At 45.2% G+C, this 19,723-nt stretch overlaps 2 protein-coding genes across 2 annotated transcripts in view; both read left to right on the top strand.

Moving 5' to 3' along the window:
- LOC117811873 (NLR family CARD domain-containing protein 3-like) overlaps positions 1 to 19,723 on the top strand; it is a 197,907-nt gene that overhangs the window by 125,013 nt on the left and 53,171 nt on the right.
- LOC117811247 (ovarian cancer G-protein coupled receptor 1-like) lies at positions 10,555 to 19,405 on the top strand. Its single transcript, XM_034681416.1, has 4 exons — positions 10,555 to 10,664; positions 17,349 to 17,535; positions 18,353 to 18,528; positions 18,633 to 19,405. The coding sequence occupies exons 2-4, from the start codon at positions 17,362 to 17,364 to the stop codon at positions 19,156 to 19,158; spliced, it is 876 nt and encodes a 291-aa protein (XP_034537307.1). The 5' UTR covers positions 10,555 to 10,664; positions 17,349 to 17,361; the 3' UTR covers positions 19,159 to 19,405.

The raw sequence follows: 19,723 nt of genomic DNA, 5'->3' as shown, positions 1-19,723 counted from the left end.
ACAGACCACCAGAGTGCCCTCTTCCTGATCTCCACACAGACCACCAGAGTGCCCTCTTCCTGATCTCCAGACAGACCACCTGAGTGCCCTCTTCCTGATCTCCAGACATACCACTAGAGTGCCCTCTTCCTGATCTCCAGACAGACAACCAGAGTGCCCTCTTCCTGATCTCCAGACAGACCACTAGAGTGCCCTCTTCCTGATCTCCAGACAGACCACCAGAGTGCCCTCTTCCCGATCTCCAGACAGACCACCTGAGTGCCCTCTTCCTTATCACCAGACAGACCACCAGAGTGCCCTCTTCCCGATCTCCAGACAGACCACCTGAGTGCCCTCCTCCTTATCTCCAGACAGACCCCCAGAGTACCCTCTTCCTGATCTCCAGACAGACCACCAGAGTGCCCTCTTCCTGATCTCCAGACAGACCACCTGAGTGCCCTCTTCCTGATCTCCAGACAGACCACCTGAGTGCCCTCCTTCTGATCTCCAGACAGACCACCGGAGTGCCCTCTTCCTGATCTCCAGACAGACCACCAGAGTCCCATCTTCCTGATCTCCAGACAGACCACCAGAGTCCCATCTTCCTGATCTCCAGACAGACCACCAGAGTGCCCTCTTCCTCATCTCCAGACAGACCACAAGAGTGCCCTCTTCCTGATCTCCAGACAGACCACCAGAGTGCCCTCTTCCTGATCTCCAGACAGACCACCAGAGTCCCATCTTCCTGATCTCCAGACAGACCACCAGAGTACCCTCTTCCTGATCTCCAGACAGACCACCAGAGTGCCCTCTTCCTGATCTCCAGACAGACCACCAGAGTGCCCTCTTCCTGATCTCCAGACAGACCACCAGAGTACCCTCTTCCTGATCTCCAGACAGACCACCTGAGTGCCCTCTTCCTGATCTCCAGACAGACCACCAGAGTGCCCTCTTGCTGATCTCCAGACAGACCACAAGAGTACCCTCTTCCTGATCTCCAGACAGACCACCTGAAGGCCTCTTCCTGATCTCCAGACAGACCACCTGAGTGCCCTCTTCCTGATCTCCAGACAGACCACCAGAGTGCCCTCTTCCTGATCTCCAGACAGACCACCAGAGTACCCTCTTCCTGATCTCCAGACAGACCACCAGAGTGCCCTCTTCCTGATCTCCAGACAGACCACCTGAGTGCCCTCTTCCTGATCTCCAGACAGACCACCAGAGTGCCCTCTTCCCGATCTCCAGACAGACCACCTGAGTGCCCTCTTCCTGATCTCCAGACAGACCACCAGAGTGCCCTCTTCCTGATCTCCAGACAGACCACCAGAGTGCCCTCTTCCTGATCTCCACACAGACCACCAGAGTGCCCTCTTCCTGATCTCCAGACAGACCACCTGAGTGCCCTCTTCCTGATCTCCAGACAGACCACTAGAGTGCCCTCTTCCTGATCTCCAGACAGACAACCAGAGTGCCCTCTTCCTGATCTCCAGACAGACCACTAGAGTGCCCTCTTCCTGATCTCCAGACAGACCACCAGAGTGCCCTCTTCCCGATCTCCAGACAGACCACCTGAGTGCCCTCTTCCTTATCACCAGACAGACCACCAGAGTGCCCTCTTCCTGATCTCCAGACAGACCACCTGAGTGCCCTCCTCCTTATCTCCAGACAGACCACCAGAGTGCCCTCTTCCTGATCTCCACACAGACCACCAGAGTGCCCTCTTCCTGATCTCCAGACAGACCACCTGAGTGCCCTCTTCCTGATCTCCAGACAGACCACTAGAGTGCCCTCTTCCTGATCTCCAGACAGACCACCTGAGTGCCCTCTTCCTGATCTCCAGACAGACCACCAGAGTGCCCTCTTCCTGATCTCCAGACAGACCACCAGAGTACCCTCTTCCTGATTTCCAGGCAGACCACCAGAGTGCCCTCTTCCTGATCTCCAGACAGACCACCAGAGTACCCTCTTCCTGATCTCCAGACAGACCACCTGAGTGCCCTCTTCCTGATCTCCAGACAGACCACCAGAGTACCCTCTTCCTGATCTCCAGACAGACCCCCAGAGTACCCTCTTCCTGATCTCCAGACAGACCACCAGAGTGCCCTCTTCCTGATCTCCAGACAGACCACCTGAGTGCCCTCTTCCTGATCTCCAGACAGACCACCTGAGTGCCCTCCTTCTGATCTCCAGACAGACCACCGGAGGGCCCTCTTCCTGATCTCCAGACAGACCACCAGAGTCCCATCTTCCTGATCTCCAGACAGACCACCAGAGTCCCATCTTCCTGATCTCCAGACAGACCACCAGAGTGCCCTCTTCCTCATCTCCAGACAGACCACAAGAGTGCCCTCTTCCTGATCTCCAGACAGACCACCAGAGTGCCCTCTTCCTGATCTCCAGACAGACCACCAGAGTCCCATCTTCCTGATCTCCAGACAGACCACCAGAGTACCCTCTTCCTGATCTCCAGACAGACCACCAGAGTGCCCTCTTCCTGATCTCCAGACAGACCACCAGAGTGCCCTCTTCCTGATCTCCAGACAGACCACCAGAGTACCCTCTTCCTGATCTCCAGACAGACCACCTGAGTGCCCTCTTCCTGATCTCCAGACAGACCACCAGAGTGCCCTCTTGCTGATCTCCAGACAGACCACCAGAGTACCCTCTTCCTGATCTCCAGACAGACCACCTGAAGGCCTCTTCCTGATCTCCAGACAGACCACCTGAGTGCCCTCTTCCTGATCTCCAGACATACCACTAGAGTGCCCTCTTCCTGATCTCCAGACAGACAACCAGAGTGCCCTCTTCCTGATCTCCAGACAGACCACTAGAGTGCCCTCTTCCTGATCTCCAGACAGACCACCAGAGTGCCCTCTTCCCGATCTCCAGACAGACCACCTGAGTGCCCTCTTCCTTATCACCAGACAGACCACCAGAGTGCCCTCTTCCCGATCTCCAGACAGACCACCTGAGTGCCCTCCTCCTTATCTCCAGACAGACCACCAGAGTGCCCTCTTCCTGATCTCCACACAGACCACCAGAGTGCCCTCTTCCTGATCTCCAGACAGACCACCTGAGTGCCCTCTTCCTGATCTCCAGACAGACCACTAGAGTGCCCTCTTCCTGATCTCCAGACAGACCACCTGAGTGCCCTCTTCCTGATCTCCAGACAGACCACCAGAGTGCCCTCTTCCTGATCTCCAGACAGACCACCAGAGTACCCTATTCCTGATTTCCAGACAGACCACCAGAGTGCCCTCTTCCTGATCTCCAGACAGACCACCAGAGTACCCTCTTCCTGATCTCCAGACAGACCACCTGAGTGCCCTCTTCCTGATCTCCAGACAGACCACCAGAGTACCCTCTTCCTGATCTCCAGACAGACCCCCAGAGTACCCTCTTCCTGATCTCCAGACAGACCACCAGAGTGCCCTCTTCCTGATCTCCAGACAGACCACCTGAGTGCCCTCTTCCTGATCTCCAGACAGACCACCTGAGTGCCCTCCTTCTGATCTCCAGACTGACCACCGGAGTGCCCTCTTCCTGATCTCCAGACAGACCACCAGAGTCCCATCTTCCTGATCTCCAGACAGACCACCAGAGTCCCATCTTCCTGATCTCCAGACAGACCACCAGAGTGCCCTCTTCCTCATCTCCAGACAGACCACAAGAGTGCCCTCTTCCTGATCTCCAGACAGACCACCAGAGTGCCCTCTTCCTGATCTCCAGACAGACCACCAGAGTCCCATCTTCCTGATCTCCAGACAGACCACCAGAGTACCCTCTTCCTGATCTCCAGACAGACCACCAGAGTGCCCTCCTCCTGATCTCTAGACAGACCACCAGAGTGCCCTCTTCCTGATCTCCACACAGACCACCAGAGTGCCCTCTTCCTGATCTCCAGACAGACCACCAGAGTGCCCTCTTCCTGATCTCCAGACAGACCACCTGAGTGCCCTCTTCCTGATCTCCAGACAGACCACTAGAGTGCCCTCTTCCTGATCTCCAGACAGACCACCAGAGTGCCCTCTTCCCGATCTCCAGACAGACCACCAGAGTGCCCTCTTCCTGATCTCCAGACAGACCACCAGAGTGCCCTCTTCCTGATCTCCAGACAGACCACCAGAGTGACCTCTTCCTGATCTCCAGACAGACCACCAGAGTGCCCTCTTCCTGATCTCCAGACAGACCACCAGAGTACCCTCTTCCTGATCTCCAGACAGACCACCAGAGTGCCCTCTTCCTGATCTCCAGACAGACCACCAGAGTGACCTCTTCCTGATCTCCAGACAGACCACCAGAGTCCCATCTTCCTGATCTACAAACAGATCACCAGAGTGCCCTCTTCCTGATCTCCAGACAGACCACCAGAGTCCCATCTTCCTGATCTCCAGACAGACCACCTGAGTGCCCTCTTCCTGATCTCCAGACAGACCACCAGAGTGCCCTCTTCCTGATCTCCAGACAGACCACCTGAGTGCCCTCTTCCTGATCTCCAGACAGACCACCAGAGTGCCCTCCTCCTGATCTCCAGACAGACCACCAGAGTGCCCTCTTCCTGATCTCCAGACAGACCACCTGAGTGCCCTCTTCCTGATCTCCAGACAGACCACCAGAGTGCCCTCCTCCTGATCTCCAGACAGACCACCTGAAGGCATCTTCCTGATCTCCAGACAGACCACCAGAGTGCCCTCTTCCTGATCTCCAGACAGACCACCTGAGTGCCCTCTTCCTGATCTCCAGACAGACCACCAGAGTGCCCTCCTCCTGATCTCCAGACAGACCACCTGAAGGCATCTTCCTGATCTCCAGACAGACCACCAGAGTGCCCTCTTCCTGATCTCCAGACAGACCACCTGAAGGCCTCTTCCTGATCTCCGAGGACTTCAACCATGGATTTATTTTCTACAGAGCTTGTTTTTTCTTCTGTACTGACTTTTATTATCATTATTTTCATTGTATTTGTATTTATATCTTATTAAATACTTGCTTTATTAATATTATTTGATATTCTTACTTATTGTGTACAGGAGCAGCTGGAATGACTGAATTTCCCCCCGGGAGAAATAAAGTATTTCTGATTCTGATATGAATGTCCACATTTTACTCCTAAAACAATCAATATGTAATGCAAGAGGGTGAGGATACTAAAAATGTGAACAGTGAAGTGTCTGTAGTTACCTCTATGAATAACCTCCTTTGTTGTTTCATTAATTTCACGATCAGCTGCGTCCAAACAGATCATTTTATTATGATTTAACAAAGCTCAATCTGACACATTAATATCACTAAAGAAATGATCGACCGTCATCAAGGATGATCTTTGTGTGTTCTTCATGTTGTGTTGTTTGGAACTCTCAATGGGAGTTCCTGGTTAAAGAGAGGTTTCATCAAACATACAAGACATGTTGTGAAACAAAGGGGACTTGTTTATCACAGCCTTTGCTGTACTGATCCATAAACTGGTGGAGAAAACCGTGAAGGCTTAACCTGGGCGACATCAGGAAGCACTCATGTGGCTGCTAACATCAAGACCAAATGAACTCTATCGTTTAGCATTCACACACACAGACATGTCATAGAGCTCTATACATGTCATCAAGTGTGAAATGATGTGTTTGATGGCTTGATGCATTCGGGTGTTTGTTACCACCTGAGGAGTAATCCAGTGCAGTCTTATCTCCTCATTAACAGGGACGGAAGAGAACACAGCAGAGCTGATCAAGCTCCACTCCCAAAATGACTTCCTCTTTACGGGAAAGAGACACACAGCCAAGAAGGCCTGGGCGTGAGTCGTCAGTTTTGTTGTTTCACGTTATCATGCTGACCAACAGAAACACCTGAGCACAGTCATCCCTGCTCTGTAGAGAAAGATAACACATCAGAGGTTTCATGAAAAATAGGAACTGCTGCAAAGAGGGAAGCAGAAAAACAGAATGTTGTAAACTCAGTTCACCATGTTGTGTGTGTGTGTGTATGTGTGTGTGTGTGTGTGCGCGTGTGAGTGCTAGTGTATGTGCGTGCATGTGTGTGTTTGTGTGTGTGTATGTGCCTGCATGTGTGTGTGTGTATGTGCGTGCATGTGTGTGTTTCTGTGTGTGTATGTGCCTGCATGTGTGTGTTTGTGTGTGTATGTGCGTGCATGTGTGTGTTTCTGTGTGTGTATGTGCCTGCGTGTGTGTGTTTGTATGTGTGTGTCTGAGTGTGTGTGTGTGTGTGTGTGTGTGTCTGAGTGTGTGTGTGTGTGTCTGTGTGTGTGTCTGAGTGTGTGTGTGTGTGTGTGTCTGAGTGTGTGTGTGTGTGTGAGTCTGAGTGTGTCTGAGTGTGTGTGTGTGTGTGCGTGTGTGAGTGCTAGTGTATGTGCGTGCATGTGTGTGTTTGTGTGTATGTGCCTGCATGTGTGTCTGAGTGTGTGTGTGTGTGTGTGTGTCTGAGTGTGTGTTTGTGTGTGTATGTGCCTGCATGTGTGTGTCTGAGTGTGTGTGTGTGTGTGTGTGTGTGTGTGTGTGTGTGTGTGTGTGTTGTGGATATGCTGCTGCCACAGGTATTTCTAGCCACAGTTGTGGTGTTTTGTTTGGTTATGTTATTTATTTTCTTTGTACTTGTTGTAAGAAGATTCTAACAGAAGAGCTCATTTGAACTATTGTTCAAAGTGTTGTTGTTGTTGTCTTTACTTTATGTTCAACAGGAAGTGTGGTCATTTTTATTGCACACAAGTTTCTCTGTAAGTTCATATATTTTATAAAAACATATTTATATATTTTTATATTACACCCTACAGTGGATAGCGAATGTCTAAACACCCCTTAAATCTTTTAGGGGGAAGAATTAAAAGAATAATAATAAGAATAATGTGGTTACATAAGTGTACACACCCTCTTATAACTGGGGATGTGGCTGTGTTCAGAATTAACCAATCACATTCAAACTCATGACAAATAGTAGTCAGTATCCACCTGTCATAATTTAAAGTGACTTTGATTAATCCCAATAAAGATCAGCTGTTCTAGGAGGATTTTCATCACATGTCCTCAGTTCATATTTCAGCAAAAGCCATGGTCCACAGAGAGCTTCCAAATCATCACAGGGATCTCATTGTTGAAAGGTATCAATCAGGAGAAGGGTACAAACATGTTAATAAACACATTAGATCTACCATGGACCACAGTGAAGACCGTCATCATCAAGTGGAGAAAATACGACACTTTTATTTTTATTTATTTAACCTTTTTTTAACCAGGTAAGTCATTAAGAACAAATTCTTATTTCCAGTGAAGACCTGGAAAAAGGCACAGCCTTCTGAGGGGTAAAGGGTCAATGGCACAACAGTGACAGTACCAAGAACTGGACATCCCTCCAACACTGATGAAAAGACCAGAAGAAAACTGTTCAGGGAGGCTTCCAAGAGGTCTACAGCAACATTAAAGGAGCTGCAGGGATTTCTGACTAGTACTGTCTGTGTACTACATGTGACAACATCTCTCCTATTCTTCATATGTTTCTGCTATGGGTAGGGAGGCAAGACGGAAGACTTTTCTTATGAAGAAAAACATCCAAGCCCGGCAACATGTTTCAAAAACACACATGAAGTCTCCCAAAAGCATCAAATGTTTTATGGTCTGATGAAACCAAGGTTGAACTTTTTGGCCATAATTCCAAAAGGTATGTTTATCATAAAAACAACACTGCACATCACATAAAGAACACCAGACCCACAGAGAGGCATGGTGGGGGCAGCATCATGCTTTGGGCCTGTTTTTCTTCAGCTGGAACCAGGGCCAAAGTCAAGGTGGAGGGAAGTATGAATAGTTACAAACACCAGTCAGTTTAACACAAAACCTCCAGACCTCCATTAGAAAGATGAAGATGAAGAGGAAGTTCACCTTTCAACACGACAACAAACCAAAGCATACATCCATATCAACAAAAGCATGGCTTCACCAGAAGAAGATTCAAGTTTTGGAATGGCCCAGCCAGAGTCCAGACCTGAATCCAGTTAAATATATGTGGGGTGGTCTGAGGAGGGCTGATGATTTTGGAGCTTTTTTGTAAAGAGGAATGGGAAAATATCACCACGTCAAGATGTGCCATGATAATAGAGACCTACAAAAAAATGAAACAGAGTGCTGTAATAAAATCAAAAGGTGCTTAAACAAAGTAATAGTTAAAGGGTGTGTACACTTATGCAACCACATTATTTTAGCTTTTTATTTTTTATTCCTACTCCTAAAAGATTTTAATTTTGTTTTCAGTTGAATTGTTCATGTTATAGGTCACATTAAAGGTGGAAAAAGTTCTGACATGATTTATCTTAGTCTCAATTTTTTACATCACAAAACCTGGCACTTTAACAGGGGGGTGTAGACTTTCGCTATCCACTGTAAGTGGCAATTCTCCCCTGACATCCTACAAAACATAAAAAGATGTGGAACAGTAAGACGTAAAAGTAAAAGAAATACATAAAAGAGGTTAGAGACAGGAAGACAGAACATCAGAAGAAGAACAAACAGATAAATAGATCAGGAGCATTAAAAAGAATCAATGACAGAGAGATTAAACAAAACTAATGAATACTAAATGACTTTAATTAAAAAGGTAGAATCACACACAGTCATTGGAATGAAGGTGAGTTTTAATAAGTGACTCAAAAGATGTCACAGTTCCTGCACACCTGTTCCCCACTGGAAGGTCGTTTTGGTGTAGAGGGTCCCTGATGGCCCCATAGTCTGTATAATAAACAGACCTAGTCTGAGTGACATCACCAATCTGTTCCTAAAGCCCTGTTCTGAAGCCGATCATGCTGTGGAGTTAGTGTGAGGTAAAACGGCGGGCCTTTAGCTTCCTGGCTAACAGCTACAGTGTTCCCGACTGTTAATTAAGTCAGCTGTGCCTCTAATTATGGAAAACAAATCATCTCAAGATATATACAGTATATCATCGAAAAATTCTGAGTTATAAAACGGTTCACCCCGTACAGTGTGTGCTGACAGAGAAATGAACTGTTCAGACCTGAACCGTCTTTTAAACCAGGCTGTAAACATGTTTATTTCTGCTGTAAAGACCGGCTCTTTGAATGGGTGTGTATGTGGTTTCTGGTTCTTTGGGGCCAGCGTCACAAGTGGACACTCGAGGAACTGCAGTTTTTAGACTCTCTGTTCATTTCTCACGGCAGGAGGTTGCCACTTGGATGGCACAAGCAGAAATTCCTCTAGATTCAAGTCTTGACTTTTGAACTATTAGAAGAGCTCCATCCGAGGATCTAAGGCAGCAAGATGGTTCATAAAGGTTCTGCATTTCTAGACTTTAGACTCGAGGCAAAACCAGACAAGCTTTTAAAGTGATCAGTTAAACCTCAAAATCAATTCTAAAATGGACAGAGAGCCTGTGGAGAGATGCAAGTGTAACCTAGGTACAATGGGTCCCTCTGGAATAGTTCTTGTTGTCCAACTGATCCAAACATTCCCACACTCTGTGCCTCTCCTGTCGTATAATCAACTCCTCCGTCATAACCCCAGACAACCAATAGCACTCAGGCTTTCCAGCATCTGTCCCGCCCACTTCATGTTGTGCAGCACCATCCTCTGCTAGAGGAGCTAGAAAAACTTTCTCAAGCCCCTTCAGGAGCTGAGATTATATCTGAGATTATATCTGACTGGAAAAGCTAACAAGTGTTTCAATCTCCAAGGGAACATGAAGTAAAATGTCCACTCAAAGACACTTCAGTGGATGGCAATACAGAACAGATTAAAACCCTGCCAAGCCTGACCAGTGACTTTCCTTCTTTCTTTGTGCCTCCTGCCACAGTGACGCATCCACTCACCCTTTCAGGCTACATGTTCAACCCACCTGAGGTTCAGAAGGTAGTGGAAGAGCACACTGTCAAGACAGATAATGCTGTGTCCCATATCCATGGTTCATCCCATCTCAGGGCGTTCTTCTTTGACCTGTGGGTTGTTGGTAACCAGTTGTCTCAATGCACTTCAGTCGACTTCCAGTTGTGTTGCACAATGAGACTGGGCATGATGTAGTAATACCCACAAAGACTGTGCTGGTTGAACTGAGTACAGAACAAAGTGTCAAGAACCAGCAGTCTGTGACTCAACCATCAGAACCCCCTACTAAAGCTTCCCTTCACACTTGTCCCTGACAGCAATCCCCTCACCTATTTCCTGACAACTGCAAAACTGGAGGCCAACAGATACCGATGGTTATCTCCCCTGTCCACCAAGGAGTGGACAGAGCAGGAGGACAGGATTATTTGATGCCTGTTTAAAACAGGGTCTATAATTTCACTTTTTCAGAATTCAACTTTAAGAAGCCAACGTGTTCTGAAGTTACAGCCGGCACCTCTTATACAAACCCCTGCCTTCAGCTTTCAGTGGAACACACACTTTAAAAGGATGTAATATATATTAACTAATAAAGTACATTTCCTGGGTTGTCTCTTTGTAGGAGGACATGAAACTCATGTGATAAAAGGCCTCTGCTTTACTTCACATGGTTTGTGCTTGTGATGCAATCTCTTTCTCAGAAAACACATTATCATATCTGAATCATTTTGTTGACTTCCTTAGAAGAGACTAGAGATAAATTGAGGAACCTGGTGGACGTAATATCTTAAAGTGATCACTGTAGACGGTGAAGAAGCAGAGAAACATCAGACACAGAGCAGGGACTTCATTCAGGTAAGATCTGGACTCTTTAGAATCCTTCAGTAGTCAACAGAGTTAATATTGTGATCTTTTCAGAAACGTCAGTGAAAGAATGAGAAGAGGAACAAAAAGGCCATGAAAATGAATGTTACAGTAATGACATTTGTAATGCTTCTATCTTCTAGTTTAATTTGGGATGATGTCCAGTGTGTGATTGTAAAGACAAAAAGTAAAGAATATATATCTATTTGCATATAAGCTCTGTATACCTAGAATGTTGTTCATAGCCTTTGACATATTCCTCTCCTCATTATTCATTTTCACATGGTCTGTTCTGTATGTTTGGCCCCAACATGAAACTAATGAGGGGGAATTATGGGATGTTTTAATGGAGGAACATGTAGAAGCAGCTGGTTTGAGGTGTGAGTCTGATACAAACGATCTGTGTAGTTAAAAAGTTCAGTGAGGTATGGTGGTCATTTTAAATATAAAAAGATGGTGATGAATATTCCATCTCTCCTGGAGAGAGGACCAGCCAACCTTATTGTACAGAACACACTGATGTGTGTTATAGGGGTCACCTGTTTTAAATCTTAATGCAGAGTGATGAATGGAGTCGAGGCGTTTGAGGGTTGAGGAAGATGTGTTTCAACAGATTATTTCACCGTAGTCCAAGACTGACATGAAAACAGCCTCCACAGCCCTCTTCCTCTCAGAGTCTGTCTGAAAGAGCACTGATGTGAATATTAATGTGAGGTTTTTATCAATGCATAGATATTTAGATTCTGTGACTCTCTCAGTTCTGAATCCTGTTCTTGTAACTATACTTACATCATTCTGCTCTATTGTTCTGGCTCTGGAGAACAGCATCACTTTTATTTTGTCACATTAAGTACCAGCTTTAAGAAGGGATGTAACAGTATATCGAAAATTGGTAAAAAATCGATACAAATAAGGGTGGATTAAAATGGAGACAACTTAATTTGTATCGGGATTTAATTTTTAACCCTCTGTAAGCCCTTGCCCATTTTTGTCATTCGCAATATTGGCCTGTTGTGTTTGGTGTTTTTTTTCTAAGCTTGGGGCATGATATTAAAGACAGTGGAGTTTTTTGGGTAAATTTACAATTTTTTTACAGATATGATTTGGTAAGTCTAATGTCTTCCAGTTTACTCATTTACTCACGTTCGTGCTCTTAAGCCAAAAATAGCAGCCATTGAAACCCATTCAAACATTTTTTTTTTTATCCTGTAACTACTACATCAGAAAAAAATGTTTCAAGTTACTCATTGTTGTGAACCAAACCACAGGGACCTCAAATTTCGATTTTTACCATTGAACACCAGATTGCGCCAAATTCATGCTACTCTCCATTTGTCCACTAGGGGCACAAACCCTGCTCTAAAAAAAAAAAACGAGACTTTTTGATAAAAAACATGACTTTGCAAAAAAAAAAAAAAAATGCAGTCATTTAATTAGTGTTGTTGTGAGTCATCAACATATCTTAAAATGTGTTGACCCAAAAACAGAATTCCAGTTTTCATTGTATTGTGCGGGATATAATCGATTTTTAGTGTTTTTTCATTCCCTAAATTTCCCTCTCTGGCACTGTAACACGTGGTAACTAAAGGGTTAATTATAATATTAGTGAATATTCACTATGTATCATTAATTCTGAAGATAATTAAAAGATTTAAAAAAAAATTGGAATGATCCATCAATATATGACATATTTATATCAGTTTAAAGCAATGCCCATTTTTGGTCACCTTAAGGCCTTCACCGTTACTTTTTCTTAGGGCTTACATTAGAAGGCGCTTTATGCATTATACTCCGCTTGTTCAACATCATGAAGTCTCTTGCGCTGCTCTCTCGTCACTCGCTGAGTGGAGGTGTTTGAAGTTTAAAGCATGTTTCAGAATCAGCTGACTGAAGGTGTTGCTCACAGCGGAGACGCTCAGCTGGGGGCTGCGGCTGAGTGACAGGTCTCCACGAGCGCTTTTTTTCTCCACCCCTGGACTGATTCTGACACGGTTGCGCTCCTGGCTGACACCTTACTGCGTTTAAATTATTATTATTCTCAATAAGAAGGAGAAAACTGGACCCTGTGAGTCTGAAATCTGATTCTGTTCAGTTGTCCTGTTGCAGTAAATCCACATGTTGTACTCTGAGTCTTCACTCTGAGGGCTTGATCTACTTAGATCTCAAATAACAAGCACTATATTGCGTGTGCAAACTAAAACATTGCACGTGCTATTTCTGGGCGTGTTGCGGGTGATCTATTATGATTGCGTGCGCAAATGATAACAAGTGCAAAAGTGGAACGAACCGCCCTTAAATTAGGATTTTGCGTGTGCTAAATCAGCTGTCCCCATGGATAGATTTGGAGAGCAGAGTGGCCGTGAACGAAAAATGAAGTTTGAAGCCATGGAGTTGGAGGTTTTAGTGGAGGACGCAAATAAACACATCGGTGAACTCCAGCAGAGACATCTCAGCGTTTTTATCAGGCCTGTGAAAAGGTGAATGCTGTGAGAAAAAAACAGAAGATCTGCCGATGAAATAAAAAGAATATGGCAAAATATCCGCAGAAGAAAAAAGGAAAAACTTAATAATCTTAATAAAATCTCTAATATTGGACACATTTAATCAGTTCAAAAGTCTGCCACTCTTGCTCTAGCTACTTAATTGGGAAGTCAATCGCAGTTTTGAAACAACCAGGGCCAGACAAGTTAGGCGTCACTTTGATGAAGACCGTCGCCTCACTGACGCAGAGAGCAACTTTTGGGTGAACGTTTTTAATGCCTGTCTTGATATCATCATCCAGCAACTGTCCCAAAGATTCACCAGCTTAAATGGCTTAGTGAGCACCACAGTCTGGACATCGCCCCCAGCTTCCCTGACCAACTGCTTTATTTTAGAACCTCTTTCAGGGACCAGATACCAAAGCAAAAGTCTATTAGGGATCTGGCAAAAATGCTCATTGTCAACCACCCAGCAGAGAGGTTTGCGCCCTCCTGTTATTTTTTACTCTTCCCGTCACTTCCAGCACAACTTCTGAGCGCTCATTCTCCAAGTTAAAACGAATTAAAAACCCCTTGAGGAGCACGGTGGGACAGGAGAGACTGAGTATACTTGCCACATTGTTCATTGAGCAAGATCAAAGAAAATGGACATACAGCGCACTGCGGACAAGTCTGCGGAGCTTAAGGCTCGTCCAAACAGTGGTGAGTAGGCCGAGTACTTCATGTTAGATTTTTTGTTTGTATGTGAACATGTGGGCTGCTGTGCCAATTTGACTAAACTTTATAGCTGCTGATACAGTGACCTACTGTGCTCTCATTATATGAAAAAGTTAAAGTGGGTGTCAGGATGATGCGGTCGCTATCCGTGGTGCTGAACTGCTTTGAATTTGTCTGGTTTTTATTGTTTTTTTATTACAATAAAATGCAGTGTTGCAAGGAGTTTCTCCACAGAAGATATGGCATGACTCCTTTTTGTGACTGCCATGTGTGCGTAACGCTGTGCCAGTTTGCACCTGCCTTTCAAACATGTCATCTACTACTTTTAGTAAGGCGGTCTCTGTGCTGTGATGTGTTCTAAAACCTGACTGAAACATTTCAAATTTGGTATTTGAGTTTAAAAAGGTATTTAACTGAATAAAAACAAGTTTCTCTAAAATCTTATTTAAAAATGGGAGATTTGAAATTGGTCTATAATTGCTAGTTGATAAAATGTCTAAGTTCCCTTTCTTTAAAAGAGGTTTGACTAAAGCGGTTTTAAAATCATTGGGGAAGACAGCCAGCTGTAGAGAGTAGTTTACTATGGTGAGTATGTCTTCAGATACAGAATTAAAAACAGTTTTAAAGAGAGAGGTAGGGATGGGATCAAGGGAACATGTGGAGGGTTTCAGTTCTGTTACTACTTTTCTCCGTGTGTCACCATCAACCAGGTCAAAACAGCCGTACTTGTCATCACATGGCACATGTGGTACAGGTAAAAGTACAGTGTGCATGTTTTGTTGGCAGATACCAGACCTAATGTTGAGTACTTTCTCCCTGAAGCAGCCAGCAAACTCTTCACATTTGGAACCTGAAAGCTGAGCACTGTTGTTGACTGTGGGGTGTAAGAGTGAATCAATGATACGTTAAAGGAAGTCTGGGGTTGTGGATGTTGGTGTTTATGAGGTTTGAGAAGTATGCTTGTCGTGATGTTCGAATTACTTTATTGTAGTTTTGAAATTTTTCAGTAAATATGTTTTGATGTATAGTGAGTTTTGTTTTTCTCCATCTGCACTCAGCAGTTCTACACTCTCTCTTGAGGTTCATTGTGTGGTCATTTTCCCATGGTACCACCTTTTTTGTGGTCGTTTTCTTGGTTTTAATTGGAGCAGTTGCATCAAGCACTGTTTTCATTTCACTGTTAAAATCCTTGATTAAGTCATCACAGGCTGACGGTCACAGGCTGATTTTTGTAGTTTGATATTTGTGATGTGAGAGCTGTGGCTAATTCGGGGGGGAGGGGGGGGGCGTTTTCTGACTACGTTCTGTGCAATTTGGTAGGCAGTGATTAAAACTGTTCAAAGTCCTGGTCCCTGTGGAGGTGGCTGCTGACAGGAGAATTACGGCCAAGCTGTCGTCTTTGATGAACATTTTATTTCTATGTATATTCTTGTTAAATTCTTGTACTGTACACCTTCTTGTTTGCTGCTGTAACTCCATGAATTCCCCCGTTGGGGGATGAATAAAGGAGTATCTTATCTTAAAACCCATACATTCTAACAATTCTAAAAACTCTTTGGCTCTGGTATCTGCCAGATTGTCGACATGTATAGTTGTTAAAATCACCAGTTAAGATACAGGCATTATGGGTAGTGTGAATGACTGACAGTAGTTCTGAGAATTCTCTTAAAAACAGGGGTACAGATCATTTAGGAGCTCTGTATACAGTCACAGCAAGGAAGTTAGGGTTGGCGTTAAAAAAGCTTGCATTATATTCAAATGCATTAAAGCTTCCCAAATCCACATCTCTTACCTTCATTGTTTCTTTAAAAATTGAGGCTGTGCCTCCACCCCTCTTTCCTTCTCTAAAGGAAAAAGAAAATGTGTAGCTGGGTGGACAGGCCTCTAGCAGTGTGGCAGGTGCATCTGTGCCCAGCCAAGTCTCAGTTGGAAAAAGACAGTCCAGTTTGTAATCACTGATGAGTTCATTTATACAGAGAGATTTTTCTGTTAATGCCCTGATGATTAAAAAGTGCCATGTTGATTTCTGTCTGAGTTGGAGATGAAGAGGAGTGCTTGTTTATGTGTACTGTAATAAGGTTGTTCTTGTTTGGTCCTTTTGTAGTTCTTTTGACAGTATTGTAGCGAGCAGAGATGATGGCTTTAATGAAATCAACAGAGTGAGGTGAGGTAGTGTGAGTGATTCTAACAGATGGGACAACTCCTGTGATTGTTGTTACGGGGGTTGGACATGTATGGACACTATTGAACCAGTAGGTGGGGCTATTGCGGTAACTCCAGATGACAACAACAGGCAGTTTTGAGGGGAGGAGTGAGTGACAGGAGCAGGTGTACCTGTGTTTTTTGATTGCAGACAGTCATTCGGAGTGTTGAGAGTGGACCTGATGCAGAATGTTTGCCGACAACATTCGGCTACCCCGTCTGTTGGGGTGAATTCTGTCCCGTTTGAACAGTGTTGCACGGTCCCAGAAAAGGTTGAAGTTGTCCACAAAAGACAGGTCATGAGAGCTGCATGCGGATTGGAGCCAGGTGTGAAGACTGAGGATTCGGTTGAATCGCTAAGCTCCGCGACCGAGGGTAGGGATGGGGCCAGAGATAAAAAACGTTTTTCCAGAGTCCTTCAAAACATTTAAAAGAAGGTTCAAATCATTTTTGGTGCGTTTGGTGCGTCCCAACATGAAGGACAATTTTTTTGATGGTCAGCAGGAGTGAGGGGAGGAGGTCCAGCAGATTGTCCAGGATGACGGGGACCGTAGCTCCAGGAAAGCACCGAGTGATGGCGTTAAAGAAGTGGATGTCCCTTATTATGGAGTCGCTGATAATTAGAGTTGTTGGGGGAATGAGAGGACGTGGGGGCGATGATTGGGAGCTGTCGGGGCTGGAGGACAGAGACAGGGACGGCGGTTGTGATTGTGGGCACAGCCCAGGTGAACAAGAGCGAAGAAGCCCCGTCTGAGGGAGATCCACGTAGCGTCTGATCACGGCCTCCTTCAGCATCTTACGGCGCCTCATCCTGGTTGAAGCAGTTTGAGTAGCCCGGTTTGCACTGAACACCCGTGGAGGAGAAGCAGCGCTACTTCAGGGGAAGCCACGGCCGGAGTCGAGTCTATAGGCGGCGGCGACAGAGCACAGCCAGATGAGCGACTGGCGGAAATGCCCTGCGGAGCCGTGGTGAAGTTTGGCAGAGAATGGCTGGAAATGGGGCGACATTCTGGCCCACGACAGGCTTTGAGGGGGAGAGCAAGGAGGCACTAGGCTCCTCTGGTTTCCCACTCACGGCGGTCAGCCATGAGTGGGAAACCAGAGGAGGGAAACTCATCCAGTTTAAATATATCATACCTGTTCAACAGCTGGATCACATGAGAGTCAGGATACCGCACAGGAGATGAAATGCTGTGTTTAGTGACGACCATGTTATTCATGTTACTGCACTATGCTTTTTACTAACTGTTATTTTTCCTGATCTCTATAACTTTAGATTACACTGAAGAATGGAAGCAGGCTTCAATAACACCACCTACAACACAGACTACTACGATGACAGAAACCTCACAGGACTTCAGGATGACGTAGGAATGTATTACATAGAATATGTTGTGATGTGCATAGTCATCAGTATCGGCCTTCCTCTGGTGCTCGTGACCATCTATGCTCTTTCCTCTCTGGTATGTACTTTGTGACTTTATTTACTGTCTATGTCATGTTTCTGTGGAACTGTGTGCTTGTCTGTAGAGGATCTGGATCTGGGTTTGGTGCAAGCTTTGATATCAACCCAAAGATGATGTGAGTTTATACACATGCAGAATGCTTCTGCTTACACTGTAGAGGAAGAAACAGCAAAACACACTAAACTTGGTCAGTAAGTTTGATTAAAAAAGGTCAAAGGAGTGTTCAATTCTGTCAGCGTTCATGGTCGTCAGAGGATGAAGCCAACCTGCTTTTTATTTCATGACTTTTGGGCAAAGAATAAGCAAAACATAGTCTATTCCATCAGTTCTCAACATTTGTGTTTTAAAAACTAGAATAAAAACTATGGAGAAGTGTTACACTCTGTGAGTATTCATGGTCTCCAGAGGCTGACTTTCCCTCACCATTACAGATACTCTTAAATTAACCAGAGATGGACTTTTTGTGAAATGTCTGAAGTGTCTATAGATATATATAGTTAGTTCAGTGTAATACATAGTTCACATAAAACATAATTCACTAGTGAAAAATCATCTTCTCCATTAGTTTCAGGATAGTCCCTGAAATGTGTGTAAAGTTATAGAGGTACAGCTTCTGAATGCAAACATGACACAACCCACACTTCAGCCTTGTGCTCCTGTTTGACTGGGTCAGAGTGCCTCCCCATGAGAGCATGAAACACAGGTCAAAGTCTGAATACAGTGAAATGCCAGGATGTCATGAGAGTCATAGTTTGATGAATCATGGCTGTTACTGCAGAGAGTGATGTTTACTTCTACCTCTATTCTTCTGCAGGTACGCCAGGGTCAAGTTGCTCCGATATACGTCATCAACCTTCTCATTTCAGACATCATTCAGCTCTGCTGCATGATCGCATTTTTGTCAGATCATGAGACTCCCATGGCTTATGATGTCTACAGCTGTGGTGTACTGTCGAGTGTTGGCTTCATGGTGTGCATCTCACTGGAAAGGTAAGGTCTGTTTAAAGCCGTGTGTAGTGCTACAGTGTCTGATAATCATGTTTCTGAATGTTCCTGCACCTCCTCAAAGACAGTGTGTCCCTCTGGTTTTGCAGGTACCTGGTCATCTTCCACCCACTGTGGTACCGATTCAAACGAACCATCAAGATCTCTGTGGCGGTCTGTGCTGTGGTCTGGGCCTTCCCTCCTGTTTATTTCCTTATTGTGTTTCCCTTGGTTACTGATACAGTTGGTGTAATAGTGCTCCCCATTATCCACATCATCCCCTTCCCACTGTTCATCTTCGTCCTGGTCAGGACCCTCAGAGCCCTCTCTTCTTCCGCCTCGGTCCGCTCTGATGAGAAACGACGAATAGTTGGAACTTTGGTGGTGGTGCTGCTCATTTACACGCTGCTCTTCCTGCCCATCATTATTAAGTTCCTGTTAGAGGCGACTGGCTTTTACTCTTCAATGTTTTTCTACACGTCCGGTATATTTGTTAGACTGAGTCCTCTGGCAGACTTGCTCCTGTATATCTTCATCAGAAAGCAGATCATGGGCAACTGTCTGGCCTCTGTGTGTTGTTGCATAAAGGAGAGCAATGATCCCACCACATCAGCAGTGACTGTTGACGACATTTAGACAGAAAGCTTTAAGGAGGCAGAGAGAGAGAAGAGAAAACAGAGCAAATGTACTCTAGAATCATAGTATATCCAAAATGTACATCCATGTCTATCCAAAACCTTTAGCATGTGCATGAAGAAGGACCATGTTTGTCATGTTGTTAATCAACCCTCAATAACCTGGCCCCCCATACCTCACTGACCTTCTCCAGTACTACCACCCCTCCCGCCGTCTCCGATCCTCTGACTCCAACCTCCTCACTCCCATCACTAAATCCAAGCACCGTACCTTGGGGGACCGGGCCTTTGCCGTAGCCGCTCCCACCCTCTGGAACTCTCTCCCCCCACACGTCCGTGCTTCTGACTCACTTCATTCATTTAAGAAACAGTTAAAAACTTACCTTTTCAAACAGGCATTCCCCTCACATTAATTTTTCCACCTCTTGTCGTCTGCTTGTCTTGTATGTCTTTATTTGTATTTATTTATTTATTTGTCTCTCTTGTAAAGCGTCTTTGAGTTATTTAAAAGCGCTATATAAAACTTAGGTATTATTATTATTATCTTTGAAAGCATGAAAACTAGC

This window comes from Notolabrus celidotus, chromosome 4 (genome assembly GCF_009762535.1).
Source record: "Notolabrus celidotus isolate fNotCel1 chromosome 4, fNotCel1.pri, whole genome shotgun sequence".
Lineage (NCBI taxonomy): Eukaryota > Metazoa > Chordata > Actinopteri > Labriformes > Labridae > Notolabrus > Notolabrus celidotus.
This window is presented reverse-complemented; position numbering and strand designations above follow the sequence as displayed.